Source organism: Garra rufa, chromosome 3, assembly GCF_049309525.1.
Source record: "Garra rufa chromosome 3, GarRuf1.0, whole genome shotgun sequence".
Classification (NCBI taxonomy): domain Eukaryota; kingdom Metazoa; phylum Chordata; class Actinopteri; order Cypriniformes; family Cyprinidae; genus Garra; species Garra rufa.
The window spans coordinates 44,363,848-44,381,316 of NC_133363.1; the positions used below are offsets into that span (position 1 = coordinate 44,363,848).

General features: G+C 36.6%; 1 protein-coding gene across 3 annotated transcripts in view; it reads left to right on the forward strand.

Moving 5' to 3' along the window:
• LOC141332056 (adhesion G-protein coupled receptor G5-like) overlaps positions 1-17,469 on the forward strand; it is a 30,159-nt gene that overhangs the window by 11,872 nt on the left and 818 nt on the right. The window contains exons 1-13 of one of the 3 annotated variants that reach the window (XM_073837137.1): positions 3,720-3,974; positions 9,992-10,077; positions 10,172-10,615; positions 10,774-10,810; positions 11,459-11,573; positions 11,676-11,798; positions 11,898-12,011; positions 12,299-12,341; positions 12,459-12,562; positions 16,178-16,296; positions 16,423-16,679; positions 16,832-16,931; positions 17,020-17,294. In XM_073837137.1, coding sequence (XP_073693238.1) covers positions 10,011-10,077; positions 10,172-10,615; positions 10,774-10,810; positions 11,459-11,573; positions 11,676-11,798; positions 11,898-12,011; positions 12,299-12,341; positions 12,459-12,562; positions 16,178-16,296; positions 16,423-16,679; positions 16,832-16,931; positions 17,020-17,294 — 1,798 coding nt within the window. In that variant the 5' untranslated portion in view covers positions 3,720-3,974; positions 9,992-10,010. Of the gene's footprint in view, positions 1-3,719; positions 3,975-9,991; positions 10,078-10,168; positions 10,616-10,773; positions 10,811-11,458; positions 11,574-11,675; positions 11,799-11,897; positions 12,012-12,298; positions 12,342-12,458; positions 12,563-16,177; positions 16,297-16,422; positions 16,680-16,831; positions 16,932-17,019; positions 17,295-17,469 lie in introns of those variants that run through there. The other 2 variants (XM_073837136.1, XM_073837138.1) reach the window with 2 other exon arrangements.

Here is a 17,469-nt window from a genome sequence, read left to right on the forward strand (position 1 = left end):
TGCTGCTGAGCAGACACCACAATGACATGCAAAAACCTCCTGACTTACCACAGCAGGATGAGGGACTGCAAAAAGAAACAGAAAGCTAGAATAGGTAAAAAAGAGAAGTAATGGGGAAAAATCCTGAAGCTACAGTGTCATTAGTGCTGTGTATAAATGGTAGGGAGTGAAAATGGTTTGGGATAATATAACCTTGTGTATGTATGTACATTTGTATTATTTAAATGTTATTGCTTAAGTTATTTTGTTGTATACATAAAATTATTATTTAATACAAAAATATGCTATGTATAATAAATAATGTGGCTTTAACTGCTTCACAATTATTTATACACACATATTGTAGTTTACTCAAACACATTCTAAAAAGGAAAGTAGAATATTAAAGCATGTTTATGTTTAAGCAAAACAGCCTCATGTTCGTAACAGGAACACAGATATTTAATGTTTCAAAGTCCATAGAACAATTAGTAGGTGTAGGAGGTGTAATAGTAGTAGGTTTAAGTGAATTGTGTCTTGTCCCAACACCTCAAAGTTATTGCAATTATTCAGTAAAAAAGCATTTTTGGGTGTGCTTGAACCTGTTTTCAGTTTTGCGTCTGTGTTTATTTATGAGTGCAAAACTCTTTCATGCTGGTACCCCTAATCTCTCTTTATAAACATCATTTTGGAGTTCCCCTGGCATGTGAGATCACCATGGATTTACACAGTGGGAGTCAGCACTACTTCACGACGGCTGAGAGAGGCAACAAAAGACCAGAGCCGCTGCCTTTGTTGGCTAGTTGCCGTCACATTATATACCATCTGCACTGGCTGCCATCTGTTTCGTATTGCTTTAGACTAGGCCGAAATATACCTAAACAATCTAAAATAGCCTAATGTACCAAAACTGTTTGTCTGTGAGTGTGCATGAGCAGTAAAAATATCTTTTTGAGCTATCCATGCACTGCTGGACTGCCCAGAGGCAAAGCCACAGTGTGAAAAAAACTGTTGAATTCATTAACAGGGGCCCCTAATGCCATCGTAAAGCAGTTGTCTATACAGCATTGGTGCTGTTGTGACCTTAAACTGCAATAAAACTATCAACTTCGCAAACAAAATGCATAGTAAGATGCTTAACAGCTAGACTGGAGCTGAAAAGTCTCTTTTTTTTCATCCCGTGTACAAGTTCAGACATAAACGCTGCACTAGCAATTTGAAACCTCGCTGAAAGGAGTTAATGTCCTCTTGGGGAACAAGTTACACATTGTCTATAGCTTAACCATGCATGTTAAATAGCAAAAGGGAATTTCTTAGTTCTTTTCAGGATGTGGTGACCAGTTTTACAGCTTTTAGTCATGTATAAAAAAAACATAATTAGAAATTAAACACAAGAAGTCTATGACTAATATTGGTCAACAAGGGGACTTTTCTATTATTTTTTGTATGTTTTTTACATTTTACGGGGTTACACTACATCAAGATGAGCTCTAAGAGCTATGACTCATAATAGTAATCTTTCGAACCACAGCCTTCTTTTTCTATTTATGTATTGCAAACTATCTATCTTTTTTTGTTCTTTTTGTTTTTAACATTTTGTTTAAAAGTGCAGTCATTGATTACTAATATGTCGTTCCAAACCTGTAAGACCTTCAGCCATCTTTGAAACACAAATTAAGATATTTTTGATGAAATCCAAGAGCTTTCTGGCCCTGCATAGACAGCAACGCAACTGACACGTTCACGGGCCAGAAAGGTAAGGACATCATTAAAACAGTCCATGTGACTTCAGTGGTTCAATCGTAATTTTATATAGCGTTGACAATACTTTTGCAGTTCTTCTTCTTCAAGTCACCATCTTCTGCCATTATCGAGAGTACCCTGACACATACGCATACATGGTACTCTCGATAATGGCAATCGTTATTTTTGTTCTCTTTGCACACAAATAGTATTCTCTCGTGTCACATGGACTATTTTAACAATGTCCTTACTATGTTTCTGGGCCTGGGGACATTTTAGTTGCATTGCTGTCTATGCAGGGTCAGAAAGCTCTTGGATTTTATCAAAAATATCTTAATTTGTGTTCCAAAGGTCTTATGGGTTTCGAAAGAGATTAGGGTGAGTAATTAATGACAGAATGAATTATTTACTCACCCTCAAGGCATCCTAGGTGTATATGACTTCTTTCAGTTGAATGCAATCAGAATTATATTAAAAATTGTTCTGGCTCCTCCACGCTTTATAATGGCAATGAGCAGGAGTTTCTCTTCAACAGTCTAAAACAAGTCTAATAAAGCTCATCTATCCCTAATAAAAAGTGGGGTTAATAAAGGCCTCCTGTAGAAAGTCGATGCAATTTTTAGCTGTTAGCACAAGGTAGATTAAAGTGATTATTACGTTTTAAATATGGATATTTTTCTTGCGCAAACACATCGATTCACTATAGGAGGTCTTTATTCACCCCCCGAGGATGTGTGAGGCACTTTTTATTATGAATGGATGCACTTCATTAAACTTGTTTTGGACGGTTGAAGAGAAACACCCGCCCATTGCGTTATAAAGCTTGAAGGAGCTTTTAATATAACAGTTTTTAATATAACTCTGAATGCATTCTTCTGAAAGAAGAAATTCATATTCACCTATAATGCCTTGAGGGTGAGTAAATAATGGGCTAATTTTTATATTTAGGTAAACTATTCCTTTAAGCATCAGATCAGCATATTAGAATGATTTCTGAAGAATCATGTGAAACTGAAGATTGGGGTAATGTTCGTTTCAAAAAAAAAAATATCATAGGATTATATTACATTTTAAAATATACTGAAATAGAAAACACTTGTTTTGTAATAGTTCACAATATTATTGTTTTTACTGTACAGCCTTGGTGACAATAAGAGACTTTTAACATTTAAACATTTAACATTAAAAAATCTTACCACTTAAATTTTTGAAAATATTATATGTGATATAAAAATGCATAAAATATATATTGCAATACTTGAAGAAATACACACATACTTTCTGCTGTATATAAATAACTTGTAACCGCAGCAATAAGACATGTATCAGACAAAATCAAACATGCCGTCAGTGAAAATGTCTGACTCTTTATTTATGGTCCTTCAACATCAGTCTCCTGGAGAAACAGAAAAGCCTTTGTCAGACCTTGGCCTTTATAAACACTGTCGAAATAGCAGCTGAGACACACAGGAAGCCAGGTGCTCTAACTGATCAACAGACAGCACACACACACACACACACACACACACACACACACACACACACACACACACACACACACACACACACACAAGCACTCCCTCTCCTACAGGTCAACTACCTAACAATGCAATCTTATCAGTATCATGGACGTTATGGCTTTATTGTAGGGTTAAGTTTGTAACAAATTCCGAGACAACAGATCTTGCCCTTGAAAAGAACATGTTGCCATTATTGAGAAAAGACTTGTTTTGCATCTTTTTCTTCTGATGCAAAAATAAACAGACTATGCAAACTATAGCCAGTGTCCACAGTCATAGCTCCTCCCTCTCTCTATACCTATACTGTACCTAGCCATAAGTAATCATAATCATAATAAGTAATCATAACAGACAACTTTTTTTACTGTTGCGGTTTTTTATGCTGCCATGTAATTGGCTCCAGTGGAGTGTTTCTATGAAACCGTTGTAAGAGTGAGCTCGTAGTAGGCTCTACCTCCGCTTTCCGCATGACTACATGATAATGTGACACGAGCGCTTCTGTTCAGCGTTCACACGCTCTGAGGGACTGAACCACTGAGTGAGTGCGAAAGTCACTTGCGTTTATCGCTCCTCCACTCGTTTTATATTACGCGTGTTTTGACATGTACTGTCTCGCCGGGAACATTACGGCAAAATAAACAGCGACCATTTACGCGACCGTTTTCCAACAACCACGCGAGTGTTTTGTGTACGAGAGACACATAGCAAGTGTTCTGCGTTTGTCTGTGAACGGTAAGCAAATTTCTTGAAATGTTTGCGAATATGTGACATGATATGATTTTAGATCACATGGACTTTGACAAAGGTGTTAGAGTGTAAATCTTTAGTTTTTCATACATTTTGAAACCTTAAATATCTGATTACTACTGATAACAACGTGTGCGTGAATAGAATTTTGATAGAATTTAAAGTTTTACTCATTTTTATGTTTTTTTTTTATACATGTGAACTGTTTGAACTGAAACATATGAACCGAGATGCTAATATTGTCACACTTGTCACAGTGAATAGCCTAATTCTCAACAATACGCTTTTACACACTTTATATGAGGTAGGTTGTCTCAGTAAAAACAGTACTTTTTCACAGCTTTCACAAACTGTGACAACTTGCCCCGGTGTGATATTCATGAAAAATATCCTTTTTCATCCTTCCCTTTTCAATGGATGCTAGTGTGGTTTCATTGTGTCCACCTGTTTAGAGCTATAGAACATATCAAAAACATTTGATATTGAAATTTTAGTGTAAATGATTAATTTCACAAAAAAATGAAGTGTTTAAAAGCAATATATGAATCCACTGAACATTTGTTTTATCAAAACCTTAGATATAGCTGTTGTGACAACTAGCCCCGCTCTCCTGTCATTCTTTTGTATTCACTTAAATGGGCTTTGTTTTTGTATTTTTCCACACGTTTTTGCATGTCCACTAACAGAGGAATCTGTCAAATGTGCTTCAAGTAACACTTTAACACATAACACACAATAATCTTTAATAGGATAAGATTTGAACAACACTGAGCTTAACCTTTATAAAATAAACATGTCGTTTTTTCTGTTTTCTACATGCATTTTACCCTATTTCCACATTGTTTTTAACATTTTACACTCGCTGCTGTAATATATGAGACAAGAAGCTCCTTGGGGAAATTGGAGCGCAGGTGGAGGAGCAGCAGCCGCATATTTACTCCGAGGCTATGAACAAATCAAAGACACACTGAGACTGTGTGCTTTAGTGAAACCCTCGACAATCCTGTAACCCCCCCCAGTCAGTCCACCTCAATAGAAAGGAATGCTTCCTTTATCTGCCTTCTATATAACTGACTGGGAAGACTGAGCCTGTGCCTACTACAGACATATGCTTTCTTTATTTCTGCATATTGGAAGGCACAATGCAAATATGAACAGAATTAAGATTCTTAAGATTTTCTTGAAGAATTGGTGGCTATTAAGTGTATAACCACCAATTAAATTCACAAATTAGTGTTTTAGTGCTCATTAAATTTGAACCAGAGATGTTTTCATTTTAGCTTCTCTTTAGTAGTGTTGGTTTTCCTGTCTGAACCACGATGGTTGATCTGCGCAACTAAACGTCAACGAGTTTTTTGCTGTAATGCAACTTAGCTTCAATGCGGTCGCCGCTAAATTGTTGAAAGACCTTTGCCCTCAGCCCATGCTACTTGTCAGTTCAGCTCAGAATGAAACGAGCTGTAAGGCCTCTCGCTTTTTTGTCTGGCGATCATGTCACAAAGGAAAAGCACAATAGATTGACCTAGTTCATCTCAAAGTTCACATTCTTGTTCTGCGCAGGTTGTTAGCTTTGCTAGACACAACACCAGCCATGGAAATGTTGTTGAAATGCAAGTCTTATGTGGTTTGTCTTTCTTGAGGCTTAGGTAGGACTTCAAAACATGTTGAATCATTTCACTAGATGTTATCAGAAAAAAAATTAGGTAGCCAGAGCAGAGGCTCTTAAGTTTGCAACTAAATTTTCCACACAGTCATTATAATTAAAAGAGGAAGTGTTATAGTGTGTGAGGTTTGTTTTTAATGGCTGTTGAGTGGGAAATAACATAGTAGGGTGAGAAAACGTTATGAATTTCAGCAAAAATTCCTTTATTTCCATGGATTTAAAATGCCAACATGCTCCGTTTGAATAAATGGACTTCACAGCTTCCTTTCAGTGGTGCTTAGAAAGAAAAGGGACATTCTTTGACTGCTGTGAGGTCCACATAGCTGGAACAATGGCAGAGGGAGAGAGGGCCAGAAAGGGCGGAGGCATAGACGCACCCTTCTCAAACATAGCACAGAGGAACTGGGTACTCTCAGTGGTAGTCAGTAGTCTGCTCTAGTAAAACCCAATATTGTCATTTTTATACATGCATTGTTCACATGTTTGGACAAAGTATAATTCCTGTATTTCCAGCGTGCCATCTTATAATTTACAGTGGAAAAGTGTAAATTGTCATTCCCCAGAATTCTCTGTTTAGCAGCTGACATTTGATAATTTTCCATTCTAACATTTTACTGTTTTGTTATATATTTTCATTGCTTGTATTTTGTGTCAATTTCTGGTTCATGCTTGTAAACTACTTTGAATTGCATTGGATATGTTTGAAAGGTGCTATATACAGTAAAAAAGTATGATTGATTATTAGTTTGCATCCAAGTAGTTTGCTCAACTGCACTGTAAGAGCACATTGTTGGGGCCTGTTAGTATCCGGTGGCCAGTGTGGGTGGAAAAACTATGAAATGAAATCATTAACCACAACGTAGACAAGATGGCAACTGCTGTTGTGTAGGTTGTTTTCATTATAAGAAGGTTTATTTTGATTTTTTTTAGGGGTTCAAGCATGTAGCTCTGAAACCCTATTATAATTGTTGGAATGGCCATGGATCAGCATTCTCCATCAAAAAGTGATCAGGCAGACAAACTGTAAGTCATAGAAACTTGAAACTTGGAGGCATGGTAGTACTCACACCATCTACAACGTCACCAAGGCTCAACCAAATCAGGAACCAAATCAGTGCAGAAAGATTCTCTGGAGAGTGAATAGCAATAATTATTCCCAAAAAAATGTTGTTTACTTTTGACTCATTGTTGCGGCAAGATGCCAAAACGTTTGTAAAGGAAGAGCCACTTTTACTAAAATGCCAATAACTCTTGAACGGATAGAGATATTTACGACAAACTTGGAACATGTATGTAAGAGCTCAATCTGAGGTCACAGTAAAAATAAAACACATAGAGTTTGGCCACTTGGTGGTGATATAACAGGGAAATATGGCTACAACTATAGGTGCGTTCACGCCATATCGGAATTCCTGTAATTACGAGATTCAAACTTGTAAAAAGCACTCACGTCCTTGTAGAACTTGTAATTACAACTTGTGAACTGGGAGTCATCTGAGAGCTACAACTTGTACCATATGACCGCTGTACCACCTGACCAACGTAGGCTCTGTTTAGGCGTTGATAGTATTGCCATAGAAATGCATAATTCCTAGTCCGAGGATGTGAACAGCTCCGAGTAGAAGGTCATGTGTTGTCATCTTGAAATTACGGTAATTACGATATGGCGTGAGCGTAGCATTAGTACCAGTTAGTCTGATTGACAAGAAAATTTGTATGTCGTGTCTTTGTCCAAAGTGCCACAAGTGTCTATGATGACATTCGCGTATCTCAAAAAACATAGCCACCATCAGCCAATTAATTTTTGAGCACCTATTGGACAACGTTAACAAAGGCAGATTGGAACAAATCTCAGTGGGCTCATGTTTAACTCATGGCCCTAAAGGTCTGTAAGAATTTTGAAAAAATTGGCCATTAGCTGGTGCTAACAAGTTTTGCACCTCTGTAATGGGGTTTCACACATCCTCACAATATTTATATTATTTGATAGATCTCCTCATACTGAGCAACTTTGCCCCAAGAACCACTGCTGTCAATCAAATCGTTCATTAAAGGTTGTATCAGCGATTTCTAGCCTGAAACATAAAGTGTCAAATTCAGCTGACCTTTCATCACGATCCGCTCGCTGCCTGCCCCATAAATTGTCTGTGAAAAAACCGCGTCTCTCTGGTCAGCCTAGGGTCCGAGATATGCCAAAAAAAACAATCGGCACTACCAACCTTTAAATATTTTCGATTATGTAAAAAGTATACTTTTGCGAATTATTCCTAGGTTAACATTCCTAGCGCAACATAAGCACTGCAGCACGAATCCCCAGACCAATTCTCTAGATCAATAATTATCCAAAAAAAAAAATTTACTTTGCCCGTTGGGCAGCTATATCGGGGTCGTTTAGAAAAGGGGCATGTCCAAACATACCCAAAAGCCTGTACATCCTAAACGAAAAAACAAAACTTCATGAAACTAGGTGAGCACATGCAACAAATGATAAAAAAATGTATGGACATGTTAAAAATCATAATATTTCTATGGTAAATTACCTGGATTTGCCAAAAAGCTTTTTAAATCATTGATTTAGGTAGTTACAGGCTTGCACTTGTAGTACTTGAACCCTGATAATCTCTGCTTGCAGCTATTTATATTATTTTTCATTTTGAAAATGATTCCATAGGCCATAGTGTCCAATATGTTTAAAATTACACTTTAATATTCTATAAAAAAAGGCAGCTTCCCTTAAACCCATGAATATTTGTTGCTGCAGTGTTAGTACAGGCTACCTTTGTGTCAAAACACTTTCAGAAATCTCTCACACATATTCCTCACACTGTATGCGATAAACAGAAATGTTGCAGAATTGTCAACTGTCTGGTGAAAGGAAGTATGTATGTGCACATTTGCTGTTTAAATATTTGTATCATTGCTCTGTACACAGTTGGCAGTCATGTTAGCATCTCTCATGTGTCTCTCATTCTCTTCGTTTATGCACGAATGCAGTTGCATAGTAGTATAGTAGTTCTAGAACACATCTTATAATAGTAGCAGCAGTGGGAGAGCACATCAAGTAGTTTCGTCGTCAGACCAGATCGAGTAGCTGCAGGTGTTATGTTTTGCATAATGCCTGCCACAACAGGTTGACGCATGTTTGTGCTTGATGTCGGTAAATGCAGGAAAGCCACAGTGGTGTCTGATCTTTACAGTGTGCTATATTCTCCTACAGTTTCATTTCAACTAGTTTGGCTCATATCTCTGGCAGATGTAAAGGTCAACACGCAGAAAAGCGAAAAGGCAAATCTGCACTACATAGGTGAGAAAATAATTAAAGTGCTGAAATGCTCAAGTATCATTGACCGCATGGCTGTTACCCACAGGATGAAAGACTTTATTTGTGAAATAGTGTACTGTGCTGTAATAGAAATAGTTCCCCTAAAAATTAATATTTGCTGAAAATTTACTTAGGCCATCCAAGATGTAAATAGGTTTTTCATCATCAGAACAGATTTGGAGAAATTTAGTATTACATCTCTTACTCACCAGTAGGTCCTCTGCAGTAAATGGGTGCTGTCAGCTGATAAAAACACAACAATAATCTCCAAGTAATCTATGTGACTCCAGTCTATCAGTTACCAACCTTGTAAAGTGACACATATCACAGTTTTTAGGTGTCTCACCAAAGTGAGAAAGAAACATCAGCTTTTTACAGTCAAATTTGCAGAAGTGACTTGTGGAGCTGTTTTGTGCCTCAGTGACCTGTGCTGACTCACGTCAGAAAACATGCCATTCAATGTCTGACTCATCCACTATCACTGGCTGTGTGTTTTAGCACACTGGGACTGACAGTGTATTATGATTCATTTTATCATAGATCTGAGCCATGCTCTTTGTTTCGAGCACGAGGACTGTATTACTACACAGATTGTGACATAAAGATGGCATCACATCTGTGTGCTGCACTGAATGTGTGCATTCGCAATAGCATCTCAATAGTCCCTTTGTCGAAAAAGAAAGTCTGTTATCATGGATAAGAGATGGCAGTTGCAGCCTAGCGTGCATCCGAATGTATTTTTAACCGTGCATGTATGTGTTCTCATTGATAAGGGCCCAGGAATAGATGTGTTACTAGATGGCTGCCTCTTTATCTCAAGAATAGTGAGTTTGTGAAAAGGAAACAAAGGGTTTTGTTTTACATGTGTTTTTTACTAAAATGAAGTGGTAAGAGGAAGGAACTGATATTGATAACATGATTTCCTATTTATATGGGATACCAATGCATATCTGCACTGAGGCACGTCATTGTGTGTTTTTTCATTTCTCTTTAACTGAGTTCTTTGTTGCTTTTCAGGTGTCATCTATGAGCTACAATGGAGAAGTATCCAAAGACTGTAAGAATGTGGATAATCACCTGCCTTTTGTTAATTTTGGGTCAAGGTAAGTAATTAAGGAAGTAAAATGATGTACTAGCATATATATTGACAATCAATTGCTGTTAGTAACTTTTTACCATATTGTGTCTATTTAGCAGCAACAGAAAATGACAGAGATTTTAAGATGTGTGGAACATGGCGCCATGGCATTGCTCCCCGAAATCTAAAATATGATTTGAAAACAGGCTGTAAGGAAATTGAGATTTCAGCCAATGAGACTACACTCTCTATTCAAGGCAGTATAACAGCCAAGTGCACACAATCTTCATTCATTAATCTAGAATCAAACCCTCTTCAAAATCAAAGTAATTTCTGTGTGTTCTGGGAGCCACTGCTGGACCTGCTGATAGTGGAGGTGAATGGAAAGAATCACACTCTTTGTCGATCAAATGGATTTCAAGAAGACTGCTGCACAGACCTCTCACAAGACCAACAAGAAAATGCTGGTCTATATGGTATTGTGAATGGCAGCACCCACGGCGATATCATCAGTTATGAGGTCAAGAAAATATATAACTTTAAAGGAGATTCAATCAACTGCAGTAAGAAACTTTAATTTAATATGTTCAGTTTTGTTGTCTTAAAATGTTTTATAATTTTTGAACTACAAATATAAATAAAGTAAACTTGTTAGTTCAGCATTTCTGAGCATGTACTTAGTTTTAGTTTCAATATATTTTTGCTGTTTTCCCACATACAGAGAAGAAATTCTGTGATGAAGCAAGTGGAGCAAACATGTAAGGGAATCATCATTTTAGTTTCAGTTATTGGTTTCCTTATTACTTTACACTGTTAAGAACTGATGCGGTCTATCATGCAGATAGCAAGAGGTGATGTTGTGCATGTTCATAAGAGCGCAATCAAAACAGGCTTATGAGTGAAAAACAGAGGTTGAACCGCAAACAGGAAACAGAACCCAAGACTACAATGGCTTTCTAACTTATGCTCACTTTTTATGCATGGACTTCCAAGTGTATTGTTGGATTATTTTAATACATCAAACACATCTTCAAAACCTTATTTATTGCAATTCCTCAATCCCTCATTTATGGTGCATGTTCAGTTGATATTTTAAGACATCTTAATCACATGTTTTATACATAATCTATTTAATGCAGAAATGGGTGTATGCCTATTGTGTGGTTACAAAAAGTGTATACTGTGGTGTCATAACCATAACACATACACACCCTCCACAGCCCTTCAGAATACTATAAATAAAATTTTCTCTTTGAATGAAAAAGGTAGTGGTATTGTGGCATTGGTCAATGTAGTGACTGTTTTTTTTCTATTCATGCGTGAACGTGTGATAATAACTTTATATAAAAGCTTTTTCAATAACACGTTGATCGTGTCTAAATGCATGTGTTTGTGTGTGTTTGCAGGATAGAAGAAGTAGTGATGAAATCCAATACAACGGGTCGGTTGGATCTACCTTGCGCTCAGAGCACAATCATTGAGATGAAAGAGGATTTCACAGGACTTCATTTAACTCTGCCAGTAAGTAATATTCACCCTTTAGAAGCAGAGAGTTCGAATAACCTTTGAGTCATAGAAAGGTCTCTTTCTAGTATATGAATAAATATATATGTTGCATTCTAGGCCCCTGGAAATGTACCACCAAATTTGATACCCTCCGTTTATCTTCCCTCCTGCCTGAAATCCAAATCAAGGAGCATATCCAAAGTGGTGTGTACTTATTACAAGGACCAAGCATTATTTCAGGTATGGCAATAGTTGTCAAGCAGAGATAAATCATGTGCATTAGCTTACCATCATATACAGCAATGTACAGTATAACATAACAGTATTTTTGTTGTGTAGGGAGCATCTAATTCAACTATTCTGAATGACATAGTTGGACTCTCTGTGGAGAATGAGATCATCAAAAACCTCACAGAACCTGTCAAAATCAAGTTTCATCACTCTGCTCTCCCAGTAAGTCTTTTTTAACATGTTTACTTTTTAAAATTTAATATACCTTCATATATTAATATACTTAATATACCATAGTTTTTTGTGATGTCAAAAGGCTATTTATAAGCTTAGCAACAACTATAGCTCACATAATTTTCTAATGAGTGGACTAAATGTCTGCCATGGTGAGGTAAAAATTGCTAATGTTGTTTTCAGCATTTAAATCTCAAGAGTACTGTGCTGAGACACTTTTAACTGTTCTTACTATGGACGCATTTGTTCCTATCCTCTTCTATTTCATTTCACAGGCTAACTATTCTAGAAGATGTGTTTCATGGGACACAAGACAAGGTTCGCTCAAGTCTTCATATCCATAGACACATCAACACTGAGTTTTAGACATCAAGCAAATGTTTTAATGCTGGCTAAAGCCCAGTTACTGACTGATTCTGTTGATAATCTCTGCAGATAATGACGTGAACTGGAGATCCGACGGCTGTGAGACTGTTGAAATCCACGATACAGAGACAGAATGCCACTGTAATCACCTCACATACTTTGCTATTCTTGTGGTGAGTAGTTTACAAAATAAGTTTAGTCATCATTGAAAGCCAATTTTGTCACTTGCCACGGCACAAACTGCTTCTCAAGTCTGCCCACTGCTCTGGGTGTGTGTTCACTGGGTGTGCACTTGGATGGGACAAATGCAGAGCACAAATTATGGCACACTAAAATTGGCTTCACATCACGTCACTTTTATGAATAAAATGTATTTCTCTCATCCTTGACAATATGCATAGGCAATTTCATTTTTATGGCATGAACAAATATAAAGTGGGTTCGCACTTATGTCTCGGTTTGTTGAGTTAGATGAAATACGGGGCCATATTGCAGATACTCAGATGTAAACAACAACAACATTGATTGCACGGTTAATGTACTAATAAATATGTTGTTCTGCTAATTTATGCTGTCTAACCCACAGTAAAATTGTGTGGAAGCTGCTAAATGCTACAGAGAAGGACTTACTAAGCAGGAAAGGGTGCAATATTTTGACAAACTAAGGTTAATAGGTGGTAAAGATACATACAAGCAGTATTAAATAAGATATTAACCTATTATTTTACCTACCTGACTGAATGGCCGATAAATGACACGTTGTGAAAACACTCTATAGTGCGGCTATGCTACGTGCATCCCGAGTTGAATCCCGGCTTGAGGACCTTTCTCTATACTAAAAAAAACAAATCATATCACAGCCTTGACATCAAAGAGTTTCTGTGTTCTGAGTTGTGCAACAGAATGTATACTGAATTCTTCCTGTCGCAACATAGTCTATGATTGCTTTAATAAAACAGCATTTGGTGTAAACACTAAAAACAGAGCAATCCAAAATGAATGTTTAACGGCAAACATATTCAAGATTAGCCGATAGAGTGTCTTCACAATGCGTCATCAGTCACTAAAAGTAAAAGTAAACAATGCCACTGAACCTAACAGAACTCGCAAATTTCGCTGATTATTGCTGCTGAAAATGGTCAATTATTGTCAGGTTTTGGGCTGTACTAACTATTCAGACTGGGAAAAACATTCAGAGTATTATAGACTGCAAAAAGTTATAATAAATCAAGGAGAAGAGTGAAACAAACTGAGGAACAAAAGGTGTTTGTGGTTGGCCAAACAGAACCAGGATTTCCAGGGCAAGAATCTTGACAACATTCGTGTTTGTTCTTATCATTTCCGGTCAGGTAAATTAAATATTAGACTAATATCTTAATTAAGGCTGCACCTATTAACTTTAGTTTGTCAAAATATTGTGCCCTTTCCTGTTTACTAAGTCATTTTCTGTATGATTGAGCAGCTTTTCTACACGTTTTTTTCTGTGGTTTAGACAGCATACATTACCAGAACAACGTAGGAGTTAGTTAGTACATTAACCGTGCAATCAATGCTGTTGTTTACATCTGAGTATCGCCATTATGGCCACGTATCTGGGTAGCTGACCAAACCGTGACATACCAGGCCCGTAGCCAGCCTAGCAGAAGGGGGGGGGGGTTCTTTTTTTTTTTTTTTCTCCAAAAAGTGGACCTTTTTCAGTTCCCATCCATTTTGTATTTAATTATGAGATTTAAATAGCCTACTTAATTTTGGTGACTTCTCATGCACGTTTGTGCTGGATTAGCATGTCTGATGGTATCTTAATAAGCATGATTTTTGATGCACCAAACATATTTACTACAATGAGTTCAAACTTACCAACATCATGTATCACCTTCTTCAGTAAATATACAATACCTAAAGCAATTAATAAAGAGCCACAAGTGACATTGTTAATGCAATAAATGCACAGATCCGTTATACTGACACACTTCTAATTGAGTTTATGTTTTTAGGATTTAAATAAAAAACTTGACCTGAGCCAAAACATCAGGGGGTAATGGTTGAGGGCTCACATCATGGTCATGTAAGATTTACTGATCTAGTGAAAATTTTTTACATTTTAAAGTTAAATTCATTAATTTGGTGCATTTTGAGAGTGCAAAAATAAGAGCTACAACTATGTTCAGTGGGCAAATTGAACAAGAAAATTTTAAAAGTTGATGACAGTCTAAAAAGGGTCCAGAACTGCCTCTAGTCAGAAAGTACTGAGTTTTCTGGGCCCTATGCAGTGCCCTCCTTTTCAAAACACAAATATCAAGAAAGGAATTTTAACTATTTAGGCCCACATGGTATTTGCAAGATTATTAAAATCAAAATTAAGGCTTTTTGTTACCTTTTTTAAGACCAGCAGAAATAGAATTAATGTTTAAACCTCTATCATGATTTACAGCTCAGATAATGTTCATCAAAAACAATAACATCTAAAAATTGCAACAAGCTCATTTTTATATGGTGAAATGTAATTATTCTGACTGTTTGAGTTATTAAAATGAACCCTTGCTAGTAGCATACATGATAACCAGTAAAAACACATACTGTAGGCCTATAGCACCTTAACACCATGGTATAAAATTAACTACATATTTTATATGTATTTGTATAAAGAACAGTGGTCTGAACACATTTAGTATAAATGCACAAATGCTATAGATACTATAATTATATTACATTACTTCTTTACAGTTAATACATGCCTACATTAATATTATATAGTATTCCGCATTTCTGCCGCAATACCATGGTGCAGTTAGTGTAAAATAAATAGTCTACATGGAAAAGGATTCTGACTGTATCGTCGCACACAGTATTTCTCCTGTTTTACTATATTCAAGCGCTTCATTGTGGATCTTACAGCACTGTTTAGTGCTCGCTAGTAAACGCGTCTGTTTTAGTGAACTTGCGCTCCGCTGCTGTTTGAACTGTGATCCACGCTTTAAATGTGACCCTGGACCACAAAACCAGTCTTAAGTCTTTCTTAAGTAAAGATCATGTTCCATGAAGATTTTTTTTTTTTTTAAATTCCTAAAATTAAAATAGTAAAAATTAGTAAAATTCCTACTGTAAATATATCAAAATGTAATTTTTGATTAGCAATATGCATTGTTAAGAACTTAATTTGGACAACTTTAAAGGTGATTTTCTCAGTATTTTTATTTTTTTGCACCCTCAGATTCCAGATTTTCAAACAGGCGTATCTCTGCCAAATATTGTCCTATTCTAACAAACCATACATCAATAGAAATCGTATTTATTGAGCTTTCATATGATGTATACATATCAGTTTTGTAAAATTTTACCTTATGACTGGTTTTGTGGTCCAGGGTCACATATGACGAGCGCACTTAATCCATAATGCAATTCTGGTCTTTCCTTGCCCAAATTTATCTTTAATAATGAAGGCTTTTTACACTAATTAAGGTACTTAATACTTTTCATGGCTTTAAATGTCGTTGTTGTTTAAAAGAGCACTTGTTTATTTAAAAAAAGTATTTAAATTATGGACCTTTTGCAGTATGAGCCCCCCCCCCACCCCAACCACCATACTGTAAGTGCAAACTCTCTATAGGCTGTCAGTTCATTTAATGGTAACCTGTTTTCCCACAAAAGCAATTTAAAACTATACTCCATTTCCATCCATTAAAAATGGCCTTTGGTCTCCTTCCAAGAGTTATGATCTTTTTTTGCTATCTTTTCTTAAAGCAGCTTTGATGATACATACCTTGTTTATTTTTCTTCATTTGGTTTAGGAAGTGAAACAGAAGGCTACAGTTCGCCATCTAAAGGCTCTGACGTTCATTACCGCTGTGGGTTGTGCCGTGTCCTTAGTTAGCTGCGTGGTTCTCTTCTATTGGCTCTGTAAACGCAGGTAACTGTGACTTCACTGGCTTGGAATTCATATCACTATCACAAAAAGTGCTTGTTCAGTGAAAATTATATTGTGAATCTTACCTTTTTTGTCTTTTCTGTTTCTGCTTTCTCTGTATTCCAAAAGAGGGAAAACCCAGATCTCACTGGTGCACCGTGGTCTAGTGGTGGCGATATTTCTTCTGTGCTTGTTCTTCATTCTTACCGGTACAATGGCCAATTTAACAAATAAAGTCGTTTGTATGATAACAGGATCACTTCTGCATTATGCGCTGCTTAGCACCCTCTGCTGGATGGCCATGGAAGTGTTTCACACATTCTTGTTAATCCGCAAGGTGTTCGACACAACTCTCCCGACATGGATATTTTACTTAGTAGGCTTTGGTAAGTAAAAACATGATCACATATTTATTTAAATATTAGTAAAGCTAAAAAGGAAAAATTATATATTCATATTTTTAAAGAGTATTCTATGAATATGAACATTATAATTAAGAACTTTAACATTCTATATTTGTTTTTCTTTTCAATTACAGGTCTCCCGGTTCTGCCAGTCAGTATGCTGCTCTTAATAGGTGATATTTATGGTGAAAGGAAGATTGTACCAATTGATGATGTGGAAAATCCTTACCTTATGTAAGTGGACATGTACAGTACTTACTATTAGATAATTGTGTATGCAGTATACAAAAATCTAATTATTTAAAATGTTCTGCTCATCCAGGTGCTGGATGGTGAAGAAAGACAAGAGCCTATTAGCTCATTACCTCGTTAATGTTGGCTTACTGGCTGTTGTGGTGAGCTCTGGTGCAGTCATGCTTTTCCTTGTGGTGAGGGAGATCCGCAACCGACCTGATTGGAAGAAGATTCATGTGGCCTTTCTCAGTATCTGGGGTCTCACCTGTCTGTTTGGCACAACGTGGGGCCTGGGTTTCTTGGATTTTGGCCCTATGTCAGAGGCCATTCTTTTCTTCTTCTGTATTATCAATTCCTTACAAGGTAAGGTTTTTCTTGAATGCATTATCACAAAATACACAAGGTCAAATCATGGCTAGGCTATTGTGTCAGTGTAAGCTGAGTTCCTGTAGCTGGATATAAAAATAAAACTGCCCTGAAACTTGTTTCCTTTTCTTAACTAAGAATTGTAACTCATTAGCTTCCATTCTGTTATATA